The 20,548-nt window shown below is 42.2% G+C and overlaps 1 protein-coding gene and 1 long non-coding RNA gene across 2 annotated transcripts in view; both read right to left on the bottom strand.

The window, feature by feature from the left end:
- TOPAZ1 (testis and ovary specific TOPAZ 1) overlaps positions 1-20,088 on the bottom strand; it is a 35,729-nt gene extending 15,641 nt beyond the window's left edge. Inside the window, exons 1-9 of the mRNA XM_053467801.1 lie at positions 18,942-20,088; positions 8,742-11,025; positions 8,506-8,576; positions 7,950-8,077; positions 7,728-7,780; positions 7,129-7,235; positions 6,299-6,387; positions 2,134-2,259; positions 146-209 (exon numbers count right to left, since the gene is read on the bottom strand). Of these exons, the coding sequence (XP_053323776.1) occupies positions 146-209; positions 2,134-2,259; positions 6,299-6,387; positions 7,129-7,235; positions 7,728-7,780; positions 7,950-8,077; positions 8,506-8,576; positions 8,742-11,025; positions 18,942-20,088 (4,069 nt within the window). The remainder of the gene's footprint in view (positions 1-145; positions 210-2,133; positions 2,260-6,298; positions 6,388-7,128; positions 7,236-7,727; positions 7,781-7,949; positions 8,078-8,505; positions 8,577-8,741; positions 11,026-18,941) is intronic.
- On the bottom strand, positions 7,137-8,016 carry LOC128497232 (uncharacterized). Its single transcript, XR_008354289.1, has 3 exons — positions 7,950-8,016; positions 7,728-7,780; positions 7,137-7,235 (listed from the first exon to the last, which is right to left on the bottom strand). It is a non-coding gene; the product is annotated as an uncharacterized LOC128497232 (long non-coding RNA).
- Positions 20,089-20,548: the final 460 nt, after the last annotated feature.

Genomic DNA, 20,548 nt, shown 5'->3' on the forward strand with positions numbered 1-20,548 from the left:
AAAGCATTTTGTGACTTTATGGAGAGGACTGTGTGTGTGTGTTTGCGTCTGCCAAGAAGGAAGGTTGCTTAATATTTGAATTTTGTCACTATGTGGCTTAATGCCCCCCTAGCTTATTAACATTTACATAACAAAAAATACATACCAGCCCGTCTTAGGAGAAATATGTTATTTTCATCAACAAATTTGTGCAACAACTCCATGCATAGCTGTAGAAAAATTGTAAAAAACAATTATGTTTTTGGCCGAGTTGGAAACTTAGGTAAAACATGGCAAGGAAATATACCCAATGGGCACAGGTTAACTATATTAACACCAATCCTGTTGTGGCATCTTTTTACTGCCTGCCAAAAATTTACAAAAGCCCACCACATCCCCCCGGTGACCGTAACATTTTTTGGACTTTGCTGCCTTACTAAGAATTGAATCCACCATTTTTGTTAAAATGACACTACATTAAGGTTACTAAATGATGTCCGATGGGATTCTAATTATACTTTGGTAACTACAGATGTCTCATCACTTTATGCATGCAAACATCATTTAGGTCCATTATACTTTAACAGTTAATATCCCCAAGTCTGAAGAGAAAAAAATCCAAAAACGTTTATTTTGGATGGTGTGTAGTTTGTGTTATCTAGAATTTTTTTTACTTTTGGAACATCCATTTGCAAATTCAGGGCACCGCCATGGGGACCAGGTTCGCCCCTAGTTATGCTAATATTTTTATGGGCCATTGGGAATCCTCTGCATTAGGGGGAAAATAACCTATTAGGGGCAAACCTGGTTCTCTGGCGGCGCATTATAGATTCATCTGGAAGGGTGGCCCTGAGGAATTGGAATCCTTACAACTCCATCTTAATATGGTGATACATTTCAGTTTTGAATCTAGTAAAGATACCATAAATTTTGTAGATTTAAAAATTTCAATTGATAAAGGTAAAATAAAAAAAAAGCTTTGTGGACAGTAACCGTTTTATTAGGAGTCCAGCTGCCGCCACAACGATTGAACAACGTACCGCATGGCAAGTACGGGCGAATTAGACAACATTTTAGTGTTTTATTAGATTATGAGGACCAGATGAGGAAGAGGTTTACTGAAAAAGCAGTAAGGTACCAAATTATTTGATAGGGCAGAACAGAGTGAGCTTGAGCATTGGACCATGACTATTAGTGGAGAATATGAATAATAGAGAACCAAAATCCAGATTTTCCAACGCTCCTTTAATTAGATTTCAGTTAATTCAGCAAGAATTATTAAACTTTGCTGCAGCATGACCCTGTTATGGGAAAAGTTATTTTCAAGAAGATCCGTAACATCTGAAGCATGGTAGCACCAGGTATATCGAGGGACTCAACCCCCCATCCCAAAAAAAAAAACCCAAACAGGTATCCTGGTTGAGTGATGAACCAACGGCTTTTTTTTTTTTTTTTTTTAAATGCAGTAGATGTAAGGCCTGTAAAAAATGTGTCCAAATTCACATTGCCTAAGAGGAGTTCAATATTCTCACTTTTAGAGCTCTGTGAGATATTTTTGTATTTTATTATATATAAGTGTTATGCATTTTTATAATATATGTTTGATGATTCCAGCTCTGAAATATTTTATTAATCTCCAATACTATATTATGTTTGTACACTTTTAATCTTGCCGTCTATTCAATTCGTATGATGTTATTGTATTTAGGTATAAACATATCGATGTGTAAACGTTTGCCGCTTTATAGGATTATAAACTGACAGGCACTTTTGCTGATTTTTTATTACTGGTACATTTAAATGGCTGGTATCCATGAATTATATACCAAATGTACTCCCGAGGAAGCTGTCACAGTAAAACGTGTGGTTCCAGATTGTGACATCATACACTGGTGAAGAACTAACAGCCGGGCTGCTGCTAGGACGCCATTCTTAGGTTAGGAAATCCCTACACGTGTATCAGCTGTGGAGAAAGCACTAGTATTTCTGGTATTGTTTTAGTTGTGCAATAACTTGGAAGGTAAATTATTCTATAGCAACAACGGATGAGTGTTTATGTTTGTATCAGATGGCATGTAACTGACCTGATTTAAGAAGTCAGCAAATGACACCATTTACAGTAAACTTTTCTTTATAACATACAGATCAAGTTACCTTCTCATCAGATTGCTTGGGTACATGGTTGAACAAACACTTCATTTTTGCGCAGCCACGCAAAGTATTAAAAAAATATTTGCAGTATCCGAGCGGCAGCCAAGATTGTTTTATGGATTTGGGATGCTGTGGATAAATATTGTAGAAGGACACACATTATATAGTTAATAATAAATCTGGAACACCCTTAAAAATATATATTTTCGCAAAATACATTTTATCTAGGGAATCCCACCTCATCAAAACAAATACCCGGAAAAAACGCAAGAAAAAAAAATATTTTAAGAATGAAAGAAAAACAAATTTTCTTCCACAAAAATAATTTGGACACACAAGTAACGGCAATGCCAGTCACTGAATTCACTAACCTGCAAAGTATTTGCTAACAAATACAAATTAGTAAAAACATACGCAGAATTAAAAACCTGTATAAGGCTAGGTTTCCACTTGGGTTTTTGTCCGGCGTTTTTTTCTTGATGAAAAACGCCAGGAAAACTGCCACTGCATTTACCTGCGTTTTGGCATTTTTTCTGCAGTTTTTTTCTGGCGTTTTAGCCTTTCTGTGGAAATTGCTTTTTTTGACCTTAGGCAGTTTTTCCAGCCTTTACAAGTTAGAAGTTTCACCCAGCTAAAAGGGATTAGGATAAATGGCAAGTATCTGCCCTCTCCTGATGTCATTTACTTGGTAGACCCTTTTGTGTCTTTTCTGTGATTTGTAAGGCATGCTTTATTTCGAATGTCTGCTCCTCTGGGAAGATTGGCCCCAAATGATGGTGCAAATTGTTTGCTGTTGCTTTTGGCACGCAGGATCCAGTCGCGTATGTTTGTTTGTAATGGCATGTTTGTTCCAAATGGTGTAAAATTCAATATGAACCAGTCCAGGACTTTGTTTTGTGTGAAACTGTTTGTTTTCAGCCTATTTCTCGTAGGACACAGAGATACTGGGTCCATCCTCTGCATTGTAACTGTGGAAAAAACGCCAAGACAATAAACCCACATGGCTTTTTCATGGCGTTTTTTCTCTCCCATAGACTTCTATTGGAGAAAAACGCCATGATTTCCTTGCAAAAAACGCCAGAGTGTCAACATGCTGCGATTTTGAAAAACTGCCACAGAGCCCAAAAAAGCAGAAAAACGCCAAAGAGGACTGAAAAAACGCCAGACAGAAAAACACCAAGTGGAAATGGCATTTTGCGATTTCCTATTGAAGAACAGCTAACATCTGGCTGCTGCGTTTTTCCACTAAAAAAACGCCAGGTGGCGCTATTGGCGTTTTTATGGGCGTTTTTAGCAAAAAAAAAAACAAATGGAAACCTAGCCTAACAATGGTTTGTTAAAACGTAGTTAACGTTTGCATGATTTCATGCAGAATTCAGTTATTACATGAGAAACATGAGCATGAGATCTGTATCTGCAGACCCAGAGAGATGAGATTTTGCTTTTTCCATGTATAGTATGCAAACCGGTGAGCCTTAGTGGACCCTCTTGTTATTTAAAGATGCTATTCCACATTCTAGTATGTTCAATATCAGCCGCTCATTTTGAAAATCAGCTATTTTTTCTAAAAGTTTAATTATATAGCAACATATTGTCCATAGTGTTCCTGGCAAAACATCTGAATATGGAAAATATAAAATATGAATGAAGGAAAATTTTACATGACTTAATTGTTTAAGGGAAGATTTTGAAATTCAGTAGTGCTAGGAATTCTTATTCCACTGTTTAATTACAAATATATATATATATATATATATATATATATATATATATATATATATATATATATATATTCAACACATTGGGTGGAACATCACCTTTAACAAGTTAAAACCACAAAAAGTATTTTTATGGTCGAGGATTTGTATCAAGTCAAGACTAGGTGGGCTGAAATATTATCTGTCAAATCTGAATGTTGCCATTTATGTACACCAAAGGCTACAATAATTATCTTATAGTGTTCTACGGTGCTAATTACTTAGACCAGGGGCGTCCAACATGCGGCCCGCGGGCCAAATGCGGCCCGCGAGACCTCGAGGTGCGGCCCGCGTAAGATCGGCAGCCAGGGCAACCGATCTTACGAGAGCCGCACCTCAAGCCCTGCTACTTACTTGTGGGAGGGTCTTCTGGACTGCACACAGAGGAAGCGGAGTTCACGTGACATCCTACTTCCTCTGTGCTTTAGCAGAGAAGGCAGAGGGAGGCCGCGCCCCCTGCTGAAGTCTGTAAGCGGCATCGAGGAGCTGGCTTGCAGGTAAGGAGGTGGGGAGGGTGTTTGAATGTGTGTGTGATTGAGGGAATGAATCTGTGAATGAATGATTATATGAATAAATGAGTGTGTGTGTGTGTGTGTGATAGCATGGATGTGTAAGTGCTGGAACCTAGGCATGATGGGACTGTGATTGCTGTTAGCAATCACACACCTATCATGCCAAGTCAGCCAGTACATGCTGAAACCTGGCCAGCTGCCCCCCTTGTGTGTTGATGCTGCCAGCAGTATGGGGTCTGCACTTACAGCCACCCTGTACCAGCATGTACTGGCTGACTTGGCATGATAGGAGTGTGATTGCTAACAGCAATCACAGTCCCATAATGCCTAGGTTCCAGTATTTACTGGATGGATGTGTAAGTGCTGGAACCTAGGCATGATGGGACTGTGATTACTGTTAGCAATCACACTCCTATCATGCCAAGTCAGCCAGTACATGCTGAAACCTAGCTAGCTGCCCCCCTTGTGTAGTGATGCTGCCAGCAGTATGGGGTCTGCACATCACTTACAGCCACCCTGTACCAGCATGTACTGGCTGACTTGGCATGATAGGAGTGTGATTGCTAACAGCAATCACAGCGAGCACAGTCCCATCATGCCTAGGTACCAGCATTTACTGGTTGCCTGGGTTGCCAGCATTTACTGGTTGCCAAGTCATATTGCTAATTTTGTCCAATTGTGTGTTACCTACTTTTATTAAAAATGTGAGTTTCTATTATTATTTTTAAAGGTGGGGGTCATTTTCGGTTTTGGCTAAGTGAACCCTGAATGTTTTGGTCCAGAATTTTCATTTTAGTTCATCCCTAGAATAAATCTAGGGAATCCTGAATTTGTAGTCGCAAAACTTTCTAGGCCCAGAAATCAGTGAGAGGAAGAGTAAAGGTTTTGTGTTATTTACTTTATTTTAATCTGCATATTTTATTAAAGGCCATATTTTTTGTCACAGTGAAAAATGAGTGCGGCCCGCGCACGTATACAATTCTGATGAAGTGGCCCACTGCAGAAAAAACTTGGACACCCCTGACTTAGACCATCAGTATCAATCGAATATTTGGTAACAGCAGGTATATATGGATTATACTATATACAATCTGGTTAACCACATACTATGTTGTTTCAAACTCACAGTGCTAAACAATATTGTCTGGATTGTTGGAGTTTAGTAAAACAAGTGAAAAGATGCCATTTTCGCAAGAGCAGGGGAGGGCTGGCACCTTGTGGCCTGGGGAGCAGGTAAAGATAAGTGGCCTCATCGGCCCATTGCACCCCCTGGTAATTCACATGAGCACTGGCATACATATTTACACTTACATGCTCATTCTGACACTTACACATACATTCATGCACCTGAGCAGTCTCACTTTTACTGTAACAGCATGTTATGTGACCCTGCTGCATCCCAGCCTCTCCAGGCCAGTCCAAGTATAGTACGGGGGCAATTGCAGTGACAGTGAAAGCAAGCTAGCATTTCTATAAAACTACATGCAATGCAAGTTGAGGGCTATTCACACTGGGGTTAATTCACTAATGGAGTTGTTGTTTCAACTCAATGGACTTCATTTTACATTATGGAGTTTCCAATCTCAGCGAACTTCTGCTCCAAGAATAAATTGTATTTTCCTGTATAATGCATCAGGGAGAAAATCTCCCTACCTACCAAATTATGCCAGGACAGCTTAGACCTTCCTACTGGGGAGACTTGCCAGTGTTGGCCCTTCATAATGAACAGTAAAGAGTTAATTTCACCACTCGCCTGCAAACGCTCCCAACTCACACTCCCTTGGGCGAATAAACCATATGGGGTTGGTAAACTCACTCCAAACCTGTATGGAAGAGTATGGCTTGAAAAAAGAACCACGTGTGACCAGACTACCAAGCCGAGACATGCCACATACTTACAGGAGGAGCGTGATCAAGTTTCCACTTCTCTATGTGATCTGGATGCATCATGTCTGGAGTAGGTATGTTTTTCCCGCTGGGTCTAAAATCTTAAAACAACAACAGTAAACTACTTTAGTAACAGTAGCTATTTAGTAACCATTTACAATGGTTAGAACCGTTTGTGCTTTATGCAGAGGAACATTTAATAACTTGTAATGGTGAGCTCTATCAAACGTTAATACCCCCCCCCAAAGGGTTTCCAACATCTATTGTACTTAGGTAATGAAACATGTACATGCAGTAATAAAGGTATAAAATGTATCTTAAAGCATCAAATGACTGACTTCATGTTTATATACAAAACACTGATAAAGTTTACTAGACTAACACCTTCGTAACCTGTTGTATATTTAGTTTAGATAGAAATCAGTAGATCCATTTTCCAAGGCTGTAACGTCCATGGTGCAAGAGGGGCACCTGACCTAGGAGCAACAAGATGACTGGCATCCTCGTTCCCTTACCTCTGCAAGCGAATGTGCCATCAGCCCAGGGCATGACCTGTAACCTTGCCCTGATGCCAAGGTCACTAGTTAAGGCTCTGTTGGCAAACCCTAACTGTTGCTTTCAAAACAAGATTTGACAGTGTGCACCTAGTATTTTTTCCCCAACGTCTACTGACACTGCCAAAAAGCCACTGACTTTAAATGTGCAGCTTATCTTTAAGCCCAATAAAATCAAAAGATAATACAGTATTAGAAACATTTTTTCTCAAAACCACAATGTTAATTTTTTTTACTAATGTCATGCTACTCATGAAAAAAATGACTGAATTATAGCCATTTAATTACCATTTATCCCAGGATGACAATCATGGTTCACTGGAGAGTCTGATGTTATGGTAAACGGTAACGTTTGAGGCACATCCTGATGTGGCTGGTCACACAAATCTCCAACCCTTCGAGTGAAAAAAAAACCTGGTATTACCATTCTTTAAAACGTATGTTGATGGGATATTTATGCATGTAGGTATTATAATTTATTTGAACCTCCCCCCCCCCCAAAAAAAGTTACTGAACTTTGAAATACTAGAAACCAAAAAACAAATCACAAGGTGCTTTACATTCCCAATCGTACAAAACACCTTGAATTTATTGCCCACAAAGTGGGAGAGACAGTTATTCATTCATTACAACTTTTTAACAAAATTTTTGTAAATGGTTCAAACACCTTTGCAGCGCTATAGTACCCGATATCCACAAAGGTTTCAGACAATTTTTTTTTAAACTAAATTATTTATTGTTTAATATAGCGCCATCAAATTCCGTAGCGCTGTACAATCGGTAGACAGGACATAAGTAGTATGTAATATAACAAATTGACTAACAGACAACAGGTGAGGAGGGTCCTGCTCAAACGAGCGTACAATTGTCTAACATTTTCCACTGACCTGTTCCCCGTGTAAGCTGGACCTTCTTGGTTATATTTTTCCTGAAGTTCGCACTGTTAAAAAAAAAAAAAAAAAAAAAAGACTGACATAAGTTGGATACATGGGAGTTGTGTTTTGATGTCAAAGTTTATCATATAGCAATTATACAGCTACAACAGCAAAGGTTACTGGGCATTATAAATGGTACTTGTCTACAGAAAATGTAGTTTACATGGTCATTACCTTTCCTTCAAGCTCTTGGGGGTACTGGTTCTCTTCAAATTCCAAAAGTGGCTCATAATCACAATTACCCTCAACTCCTTCAGATATAGAGCTGCACCTACTCGCTGAATCATGTTTTATGTTCTTGCCTATAACAGATACATGATGTACAATTCACATAGTAGTACAGATCACTACTTCACAGATACTAAGTATGGAGACCATTACAAGCCTAAACTGTAGGAAAAGTGATTGAAAGTTCTACCGGACTTCAAACCGAGTAACGGTAAGAAATCAAAAACAAAACAAAAACAAAAAAAAAAGAGCCACGGTTACAGGTTAAATTCACGAAAGGCGTTCTTTACAGGAAAGGCAGCAAATCGTTAGAACACAGTGCCTGCAGATGTGGTAACCAGAGAGTAAGCACTTGCTTTTGAGAGTGGCATTCTAGGGTAAGTTTTGAATTTTATGGTGCCTGATCTTATTTCTCTTGAGGTTGTGAGGGAATTGACTTTGGGGGTTTGTTTGCCTTCACCTAAACTATTAACATGGCTCCCAATGTGTTCACATGTTTTACCTGCAAGCAATTCTTTTTTGAAATCTGTGTAGCTTTCTATTGGATCCTTCAGATGTTTGGTAAAGCATTTGCTGTAATATAAGAACACAGATTATCACATGGCTACAGAACCCGTTCACCACACGTACATATTTTAAAATACCCTTTAATTGTTCAACTTTCAAAAATACAAAAAAAAAAAAAAAAGCATTTTTTAAAAAATATAACTTCTAAATGATATTTTAATATAAAAATACCTCTTGGGCGATTTCTCTCTTCTCGGAACATTCCATGGCAGCACCATTGCCTCTCTCTTGGTGTTAGATAAACTTTTAGTCCTGGTGCCAAAGCATACTGGCGAGCTTTGTTCATCTCTGTTACCATCGCCAAAGAGATCAGGGTCATCCTGGATGACATCTAGAACCAGAACGTCATCTTCATACGCTTTTAAAACATCCGGAGTCATTTTATCTCTGCGCCTTTGGTAGTTACCGTTTACATCGGAGAGTTCAGTGTCAGAGTTGTCCGTTTCTGAATTTTCATTATTCATCAACAAAAAAGTTCTCACATTTGACTCTGTAGTTTCGGAATCATTAGGCGCATAACTGCTGCTTGGGTAACAATCACTGCTGCTTGGGTAACAATCAAAGCCTTCGGCATGGTTATCTACAATTTCATCGCTTGAAGAAGGTAGCTGACCTGCTGTATCAGGGACAGGGTTTTCTACCACGAAGACAGAAGCCACAAATGATTCCTCAGGAGCATCTCCTTGCCGACTCATCGATACCGGAACATTCTTCCCAGGCTCGCCCACACACCAATTCTGATGTTCTGGAGGCTGTTCTGTTTTAGGCTTCCGGAGTGGGATTTTGAAATCTGGCAGCGTCTTTGGTTTTATGATGTGGTAGAGTTCAGGAACAGCAATGCTCTCGTCAACTTGTTTGTTAAGATGTTTGTTTTTAGCTTCGTCGCTAAATATTTTCCTTGGGCTTTGAATGGTTGTATCCTGCGGGCGAAGCGCTAACGTCTCAGCGTTGTTTTCTAAAGGTTCCTCGGATTTAACATCACACGTTAAGTTGTTAAAGTGTTTGTTCATTTTTTGCCTAAGAGCCGTTTCTTCGATGCGAGATATGACTTTTTTCATCAGTTCACTCCTTTTAATGGCAGACATTCTGGATACGAAAGAAAGATCTTTGCTGCGAGATATGACTTTGCTAATTAGCTCATGCATTTCGATTTTAGCCGAAGGTGATTGGTCACTTGATACATTTGACATGATCATGGTCTGTTTCTGATCACTGAATGTTATGCTGGCATCATCAGGTGCTTCACTCTTTATCCCTATAGCTTCATGGTCAATGGGTGACCGTTTAAAACAGCTTCTCAAGAGAGACTTCAGAAATGGCATTTTTTTGGCTTTTGGATTTAATTTCATCTTTTTAAATCTAATCTCAGCATCAGTCTCATCTAAATTTCTAGATTTGACCTCCTGCTCTCCAACATCCAGCGAGTGTTCTCTGTCAAGGCCCGGTTCATCTCTACCCTCAACACTAGATGTTCTTTTCTTTGGAAACGTCCACACGCTAGTTCTGGCACAAGAACATTTCCAAATATGTTTACCGGTAAATGGCACGACTCTCTGGCAAGACACGTTTTCACGCTCTTCTACTAAATCCACTAAACACCCATCCGTGGCAAGACTTTCCACATCTTGGTGCTTATCACGTTGCGTTGTAACATGGCTTGAACACGGCATATCTGGAGAGTTGTCACTGTTGATCTCTGCATCAAACAGATGTGGTGATTGTGCGCGACATTGATCCTGTGGAGCGTACGTTTCTGTTTTAACAGGACTTTTATCACACAGTTCGAATAAATCCAACACAGATTCATTTTTATTATTTAAATCGTCTGATGTGTTCTCTGTTGAATAATCAACGTGACTTGCTTGGTCTTGATTCTCAGCAGTAAACTGAAAGGACATTATGTCGGTTGGATCTCCTTCCTCTGAATAGTTGGCTATTTTGTTTGTTTTTTTGCCAATATCACAGTTCACTTTCATTATTCTTTTACTTCCTTTTCTAGCCTTTCCATTTGCAACAGATACCAATTCTTTTGTGTTTTCGTTTTCATTTCCTGCAGGGGAATGAATGATGTTATCGGATTCTACAATGTCACTGTGATGGACCTGATGCTGTACATCTGATTTAATTCCGGGAAACATATCAACTTTGAAGAAGGGCCCCCTGAGCTCCGAGGACTGCAATAACTTCTGCAGTTTGGTGCAGTTATATAACTTGACTACTGGATTTTTGAGGCTGGGAGAGCGACAGTAATAATCCGCAGTCGAACATTTACTGATTCGAATTGTTGCTTCACTAGACAAGGATCCCTCCGCCTGTGGGTTATCTTTCTTCTTGCACTTTGCAAAACAAGTATGCAGCGACATCAGGTTCAAAGAATGCACTGAGCTGCTTAATGCGGTATCTTGGCTTTTCTCATGAGCAACATCGGAATCGGGACTATTGCCTTGTAACTTCCCTTTAAAAAATATATGTATATTAATAAAGTATGAAAAGTAAAAAAAAACTATTGGCTGGTTAATTTAAGTCAACTAAGTCTTAAATGGCATAAATACACATTCATAGCATGGCCAGAAAACGTATATGTGCGAGTTGCAAAGCAGGAAAGCACAATTCTTGACAGCTGTAACAGTTCTAATGAAAACGCCATCACTGAGTATGAATAGGCCGGTGTGACGTTTGGTTTTAAGCCAGTTAACTAAAGACCTGAATCCATAAGCTACGTGTTACAGGGAAGTATATTAAACATAATGGTGATAACAAAAATGCATTAGGAACTTTTGCTCCCAGGACTGGTAAGATTATTCTTCTCTAATAACTTATTGATTTATATTGCGCCATCATATTCTGCCGCACTGTATAATGGGATATGCTGATTCTGTCCTCTTTTAACCAGAGCTTACTATCAATTAAAATTATAGAATAGCCCCCCCAGCACCACCAACAGTGGTATTGTGATGAGACTGCATTGCCTCACTTACAAGTCTTGAAACAATTACTGTAAGCTTTCAGACTACATAAATACCATATATTAAAAAAACACAATTATATATTATATGCATATATACACTATTAATTCAACAGCCAAATTCATTGACTGATGAGCACACAACGTAGATCATTCCAATAGTGCTAACATTTTTTTGTTATTACTAAAGCTATGGTGGCAAAAGCGGCCTGATGTGACACAGAACCTAACAGACGTATAACAGGCATAAATATACAATGAAAGTGCCGTATTACATAGTCCTAACCTCTTAGCATGGTTGTGAGATAATATTTTATATATATATTTATTTGAAATGCTAAGCTAATGATCCTTAGCAGATGTCATTCTGTCCCTTCCTCATGTAAAAAAATGTTTCACATGACAGTTAAGTGATAAAAATATCTATATATTTTATAATTAACCCATTAACACCTTCATGACATCCCATGCTACCATGAAAATGATCAGGACGGTATGGAACGTTATAACTGTAGTGATGTGCGTGTCTCTGCAGACCGTTACTCAATAGCTCCCGACGCGGGGGACCATCACTAACCCAGACTAAACAGAAGTCTTCCATTATCATATCTAAACGCAAGACTTTCTATGTATGTGGAAGCCTCGTGTTTATACCACAAAGCAGGTAAACACCTGTCTGCCTGCTGTCACGCAGGAGATCAGACATTATGCCACAACCAGCCACCCCAACTGGATGCACAATTTCAAAATGGACAGATGACCTTTTCTGGATTACAACTCCCATCACCCTCAGTCATGTATTTTATGTCAACAACAAAAAAGCAAAAGGCTGCCACATAAATGTGTCTAAACTGTTTTAGTATACGATGTCATTTTACTTTATTTTGTGCCCTGCAATATGCTCTGCGCCGTCGTGCAGCGACATGAGCGTGATTTGCAGCACAATCCTGTAGCTTTCAAAAGCTATGCAAAAAACACGAAAACATTTATAATGGCTAACCTTGGCAAAGCAGCTTTCGATTAGTTATTTTAGTATGTTTAGCTCACTCATTTATTCACTTTGGCCCAGTGAAATACCTAATGTGGTCTACTTTCCAGATATATTATACAATGTGTGTGTTTTTTTACGGTTACAAAACCAGTAAATTGTAAAAATAATGAATTTTAAAAAAAGGTATACCTTCTAAGATGTTCATACATGCAAAAAAAAGATACAGGTATTCTATACATATAAACGCAAGACACTTTATTGTATTTTTGATAGCAGATGATGGACTAACCACTCTCAGATGTAATCACGAGACAGCCCTGTATGTCTAAAAGGGCAATAATGGCTGTAAAAACGCAAAAAGAAAACCTCTAGGCAAATTCCCTTAGCAAGAAGGGGTTAATTATTTCCGGTAAGGATTTGAGAACTCAGCAGTACTAAGAATGTTTGTAATGCTGCATTTAGTTAGAGTATGTCCAACAGCACATTTAAAGCAGACCAGGCACACCATGTTACTACAAGTATCAGATTAAAAGTAAATTAAAAAAAAGCGTGTCTAAACCGTTGTAGTTTTTGCATCCTAGCCATTTTTATGTGTTCCAGCTCTGTTATCGCTTTGAATATGATAAACGATTCATTGCTAATCAGCCGAACTGACTAATGTCTATGGAGAAACAGAATTCATTAGTATTGCCATAAAGAATCAGCTCAGTGTGGTGTTTCAGCAAGGAAAGAAAGAATTCTTACCTGGGAATTCCTTTTCCTTGTCCATTTCCAGGTGGCACATGAGAAGAGAAGGCTCCGCCTACCAGGTAGGGCAGGAAATACTATAAAAAAAGGAGACCTCCCCCTTCCTCCCCAGTGTGGTTAAAAAGAAAGACTCAGGCAAATAATAGACAAGCAAAAGTAAATTTAATGGGTGGGAGTAAAAGTGTGCCACCTGGAAATGGACAAGGAAAAGGAATTCCCAGGTAAGAATTCTTTCTTTCCCTTGCCATTCCAGGTGGCACATGAGAAGATTTAGCGAGATAGGGAGGGAAGGATTCCAGTCTGCAGGACACGACGACCAAATTGAGACTCGTCAGAGAGAGGAAGGTTCAGCCTGTAGTGCCTTACGAACGTATGAATCGACCTCCAGGTCGCTGCCTTGCAAATGAGAGACGGATTCACCCCGGAGAGTTCAGCCCAGGATGTCGAGACGGATCTGGTCGAGTGTGCCTTCAGGCCGGAGGGAGGCACTCTTCCCGCGGAGATGTAACATAAGGTGATTGCGTCCTTAAGCCAGCGGCTTATGGAAGCCCTGGACACTGCTCTGCCCCTGCGGGTCCCCGCAAAGGACAGGAAGAGTGCGTTGGATTTATTCCAGTCGGATGTACGCGAGAGATAAGACAGGATACATCTCCGCAGGTCTAGCGAGTGGAGTTCCAACTCCATGGGATTCTTGGGATCTGGACATAACGTAGGTAAGACGATCTCCTGATCCGAAAGGAAAGGTGAGACAACTTTAGGGAGAAAACTCCGGTGGTAAACGGAGGATAACGCAGTCCGGCAGAAACTTGAGAAAAGGTTCCACTCTGGAGAGAGCCTGGAGCTCACTCACCCTCCTAGCAGAAGCGAGTGCTACTAGAAGGACAACCTTGTAGGTGAGCAGCTTTAGAGAGGTATCCTCTAGAGGCTCAAAAGGAGATGTGGTGAGTTGGTGCAACACGAGGTTAAGGTCCCAAGGTGGAAACCGACGGACGGAGCCTAGGGCGAAGTCTGCACATCCTCTTAGAAAAATCTGGAGATCCAGGGATGGGAAGCCAGATTGGAGTCCAAGCAGTTGCTGAGAGCTGAGATCTGGACCTTGATAGTAGCAGGTTGTAACCCGTTATCAAAGCAGTCTTGTAAAAAGCGTAGCACCTCATGGATGGGTGGAGAGGATACTTCGTGCCCATAGCACCAGGTGATGAAACGTTTCCCAAACCTTCTGGTATTTAGCAGCCGTAGTTTTCTTGCAGCTGGAGAGAATCGTTTCCACTACCGATGAAGTTAATCCCCTTGAGGTCAGGATCTCCCTTCAGAAGCCATGCTGAGAGGTTGAGCTGAGAGGTTGAGCCGGGAGGGATCTGGGTGGAGAACAGGGCCTTGAACGAGAATATCCCTCACCTGAGGAAGAAGCATGTGCTCGTCTACGGCCAGGTCGATAAGGTCCGAAACCAGATTCTTCGAGGCCAGAAAGGAACAACCAGGATGACACTGAGGGTTTTCTCGAATCTTCCGGAGCACTCTGGAAATAAGGGGAAGCCGAGGAAAAAAACATCCGCGAGATCGAAATCCCAGGTCTGCGAGAGTGCTACCAGGGCTCGGGGACGGCCGACTGGAGAGAGAGAAAAAAACTCCTGTACCTGTTCGGTTAGGTGCGTGGCCATCAGGTCTATCTGAGGAGTACCCCATTTCTCCGGAAGTACTGAGTTCCTGCTGAGGTAATCCGCCTCCTGATCCAGTGAACCCTTGAGATGAACCGCGGAGAGAATGCAGAGACTGAACTCCGCCCATCGGCAGATCTGAGCGGTCAGGGTCTGCAGGCGCCTGTTTCTGGTGCCATCTTGTTTGGACAGATAGGCTACAACGGTGACGTTGTCTGAAAGGATTCTGATGGACCTGTGTCGCAGGATTGTAGACCAGAACCTTAGAGCCCTTCAGACCGCTAACAGAAATTTGATGTGTAGGTCTGATTCCCGAGGAGACCAAGTTCCCTGGGTAATATTGCTTCCCATAACAGCACCCCAGCCTCTCAAACTGGCGTCGGTGGAAATTACCACCCAGACTCTCGTCTGCCAAGAAAGCCCCTGTGAGAGATTCTGGCTGTCAGCCACCATCGGAGCGACTCCCGAACGAAGGGGGAAAGTTGGACATTCTTGCGAAAGGACATCCTGGAGCGATCCCAGTGATCCAGCAGGAACTGTTGAGGAGGTCTTGCATGAGCAAGTGCCCAGGGAACCGCTGAGATGGAGGAGGTCATTAGGCCGAGCCAAGACATGATGGCTCTAATGGACACTGACTTGTTCGTTAGAACCGCTTGTGTGAATTCCCTCAATCTTGGGATCTTGTCCCGAGGGAGAAACGTCCTCTGTACGTGTGAATCGAGGATAATTCCCAGAAAGGTACGACGTCTGTTTGGAAGTAACTGTGACTTGAGTCTGTGTACTAGCCATCCTAGGTCGTGGAGGGTCCTGGGAAAAAACTCCAGATGGGACTGGAGCAAAGTTGCTGAGACCGCTACGAGGAGCCAATCGTCCAGATATGGGACCACCTTATGCCTTTTTGCCTCAGGAAGGCCACGACCACCGACATGAGCTTCGTGAAGATCCGAGGTGCTGAAGCAATTCCAAACGGAAGAGCCCGAAACTGAAAATGTCGAATCGCTTGAGGTAATGGAACCGCCAGACGGAGGAATCTTGGTGGTCTCTTCTGATGGGAACATGTAAATAGGCATCCCGCAGATCTATGGTGACCATGAAGTCCCCTGAAGAAATGATCTCTGTGGCGGACTTCAGGGATTCCATCCGGAACCTGTTGTATCTGATACAGGTGTTCACCACCTGTAGGTTGATTATTAGCCTGAATTTCCCGGATGGCTTTGGACAAAGACTTTGGAGTAGGTTCCCTCTCCTATCTCTTGATGAGGAACCGGGACCAGAGCTCTTTCGAGAATTAAGTTGTTGAGCGTGGAGAAGAAACCCGATCTTTTCCAAGGATCTGCAGGGGGCATGGACAGCAGGAATTTCCGGGCAGGTAGGTGAGTAAGCTCCAGAGCATAGCCTTGTTCTATGATGCGAAGGACCCAGGGGTCTGAGGTGATCTCTTCCCAGGCATGAATGAAACCGGTCAACCTGCCCTCTACCTGAAGCCTGCTGGCGTCAGAACCTTCCTGCTTTACTGTCCCTGCCTCTTCCTCTTCCTCTCTAGAATCTCCCTCTTGCGTAGGGTTTACCCCGAAAGGACTGGTAGTCCTGATTGGAGGTTCAGGGCCTGTAGGACTCTCTCTCTCTCTCTTGGAGCTCTGTAATAACTCGATCTGAAACGAGGAGGTCCTTTCATCTGAGGTAACCAGTGCTTGTCCCCTGTGGTGGATTCTAGGATCGTGTCGAGATCGCTGCCGAAGAGGCTCCCCTGGGACGGAATGCTGCACAGCTTGTGTTTAGAGGCATTATCAGCAGACCATGACTTAAGCCAGAGTGCTCGCCTAGAAACCGCTGAAAGCGCAGTGGCTTTAGCAGACGTACGGACTGATTCAATGGAGGCATCGGAGATGAAATCAACTGCTAAGCAGGTGTCGGACAGGTTGCTAGCGACCTGCTCAGTCTCTCGAATAGCTGCAAAGTCTTCCACCGCCTGTTGGAGCCAGATTTTAATGGCTCTAGAAGTTGACGCCATAGCAATCGCTGGACGAAATTCGCCGCTGCTGCTTCAGAAGACCTTTTGGCAGACCTCGGCCCTCTGGTCCATGGGGCCTTGGTTACTGCGGTGTCGACTTTCGGGACTTCCCAGGCCTCAGAATTCTAATTATCGAAAGGAAAAAGCTTCTTGGTTCTCAAGGATGTGAAGAATCTCCTGTCAGGAAATTTCCACTGCTCTGTGATAATGGCAGAAAGAGAATCGTGGACTGGAAAGGTCTGCGGTTCCTAGAGTGACCCTGAAAAGGATCTGGTTTTGCAACTGGTATGTCCTCCTGTAGATTCAGATTAGAGTTTCCCTGTTTCTGTAGTCATATTCAAAAGGGAGCCGAATAATCTTCCGGGTTAACCGGGAGGGAATTTGGAGGACCCTGCTGGTAAGGTTGTTGCAGGGGTGCCTGAGAGGGGCTTGCCATGGCTCGAAAACAGTCAAAGGTAGACTGAAGTTCCCCCTTCAACCAGGAGGTAAATTCCGTTGTGGAAACTTCTTTAGGCCGAGAGCAGGGGTTGCACGTTTTGACCGAAAGGTCATGCAGGGTCTTTTTGCAGGATGAACAGGCTTGTGTTTTGACTTTCCCACAGATTTCCTATGTGGGGAGGCTTCAGGTGGGATATCCTGATTTTTATCTGACATGACTGAGGAGAAGAAACACAAGCTGTAACTGTAGAAAACAATGGCATAGGCAACGTAAAACTTCTTCCAAGCAAAGAGGGCAACACCTACTTGAAATGGCAGTAGACAATCCTCAGGCACGGGCAGGCACAATAGCAGAGAGGTATATGCAAAACTACAGCACAGAAACCAACAGCAAGGAAAGATCTTACCCATTCTGGCGTTGTATACAGAGGCATTTAGGTGCCCAGGGCCGGAAACCTCACATCCGGAAATTCCCAGCCAATTGACCTCTCGTGACCCCGGGTCGCTGCACCGGAAGTGAGGCCGATTGGAGATCTGAACGTGTGCCGAGAAAACCGGCACAGCCGGTTAGAGATCTCCTCCTGCCGTGCCACACTCTGAGGATTCCCCGGGACGGAGTGAACCGGAGCCCGGGGATACACATCCCAGTGAGCCCCCTGGGCTGTGGGCAGAGCCGAACGAGGACTGAGCCTCGTGTGCGTTGCCGCGATACACGCGGAGTTGCAGCCTCCGAGGCTGCCGCACGAACCCTGGATCCACACGGGACCGCTGCCGGGTATCAGAAAAGGACGCCCCCCCGGGGCTCCGAGAAAACAAAAAAAAAGGAAGGAAAGGTAAGCTTCAGCCTAACCGCTACCTGAGTAGGGCAGGAAACAACACTGGGGAGGAAGGGGGAGGTCTCCTTTTTTTATAGTATTTCCTGCCCTACCTGGTAGGCGGAGCCTTCTCTTCTCATGTGCCACCTGGAATGGCAAGGGAAAGTCACATGACTGACAGTAATGGCCGCCTCCAGGTCTGCAGGTAAAGGAAATCTAAACAAAGTTAGATACAGGTTTTTGTCAATACTGACATACACTACAACACTGAATTTTACACGTAAGTTGAGTTTTTCTTCTTCTATGGGATCTCCATAGATTCCTACACAATATTCTTGCCTTATCAAGCTGCCTGGATGCAGTGATTATTGAATGCCATAGCCACACTACCAAGACCCATTTGTCACAATTCCTTATTCATTCTCTGCTGCTCTAGAAATTAATTCTTTGTTTACAAAACTAAATAAGGAAAAAACAAGCTAGTTATTCTGTTTTGTTACCCAAGACTTCCGATTTAGTCGCACCAGAACACCACATTAAATTCATATTCTCTTGACTATTAAGTGTGTGATGTATTCAGTACAGATAGATTTTTCTAAAGTATATATTTTGTACAATGAACAATGACCGCAGAGTTCTCAAATTTGTCACTATGGGGGGAAAAAAAAATTACCTGGTAATATTTAATGGAAAAAATTAAATTACAATGGCAAATGATAGCTGGCTTAGGAATTAAAATATCTTACTAGAACTTCTGAGCTCCATTTTTGAGCAGTTCAGGTTTGCTGCATCATTCCTTTCTTCTGTCTTTGTTTCACCATCACTACAGTTAGGTTCTTGTAGCGTCATGACATCACGTTCCACATGTGCGGAGGTGATCCCTGTCTTTTTTGGAATATTGTCAATTTCTAGGCGCCGCACCCGGACATGAACAGTACGGACTTTGCTTAGCTGGACATGATCCAAACTACCTACTTTCTGTCTTTTGACATGCGCATCTTTAGACTCAACCACTTCATTTCTATTCACAAGCCCTGATTTCTGGTCTCTCTTCTTCATCTCAGGTTTCTCTCTTTCTTTATCACAATTACTAAGCATCACCTCCCATGGACCACTAGTACAAGTCTCCGTCTCTCTATACGACACACTGTCTACAGGATAGCCTAGAGGAAGAACCTGCTCGGTATCACGTCCAACGTTCCCCCTAGCGGTATGTTCTTCACGGGCTACCAACACCTGCATGCTCTCTAGATTGCCACAAACCTCATCACATTTATCAATCAGCTTAGCCTTTGGTTTTCTCCCTCGTTTCTTCATCTGCTTTTGCCCGCTGCCACAACCACCACCACTTTTTTCTGCATCACTCACATCAGTCACCAACCTCTTCTTTCCTACAACGTCAGTTTTGGAGCAATCTGTCTGGTTGTCCCCCACAACACACACACACTTCGATTTCTCACACATGCCACAATTAACACATAGCCTAGCCTTTGGCTTTCGTCCTCTTTTCTTGGGCTGGCTACCCTTTTCTGGATCGTTTGTGAAAGAGGTCGGCACTTGATGCCTTACGACACTTGTTTTGGAGCGCTTTGCTGGGCTGGCCGCCACTTGACACTCATGTCTACCTTTTGTGACATCGCATATGTCCCTATTAACACAACAACCACATTTAGCCTTTGGCTTTCTTCCCCTCTTTCGTCTTCCCGTACTTCCATTCTCCTCATTCACTTTCTTAACACTTAGCTCTGCCGAGCATTTGGATTCTCTGGCGTGGCACTCATCTGCATGAACGTTAAGGCCACTGTGGATGGTCCTAGTCTCCTGATCTACATCAGATTCACCAGCAGCCGCGGCAGGGTCTTTCACCAACTGTCTAGATTGAAACTGAATCATTTTACAATCTGTATCTAAACGATGAATAAAAATAAAACAAATGCTCAATACGAATTCAAAAATATTTACAAGACCCCTTTCCGTCAACCTTGTCTCGGGGGGCCGACAGCCATCTGCTAAAACAAAGGTAAAAAGATTTTTTACTTAAAGCCTCAATGCCTTTGCAGTTTCCAGAATTACGCCTTAAAGCGATATCCAACAAAAAACCAAAACCCCAGAATATGAACTGCAAAGTACTGTTATAAAATATACAATTTTTTCTTCAGAAAAAAAACCTCCTATGTGCAGATAAGTTAATATCACTCTGCAAACAGAGCAGGTTGTGGGGAGGAAAAAGTAAAATTAAAGCTGTTTTTTTTTTTGTTATTTCCGAGTAACTGATGTAATCCTCAGCACTCTATGCGAATAAAAATACTAAACAAATTACTAGCAACTCAAAAAGACACTCAAAAAGGTCTAA

This window comes from Spea bombifrons, chromosome 5 (assembly GCF_027358695.1).
Source record: "Spea bombifrons isolate aSpeBom1 chromosome 5, aSpeBom1.2.pri, whole genome shotgun sequence".
Lineage (NCBI taxonomy): Eukaryota > Metazoa > Chordata > Amphibia > Anura > Pelobatidae > Spea > Spea bombifrons.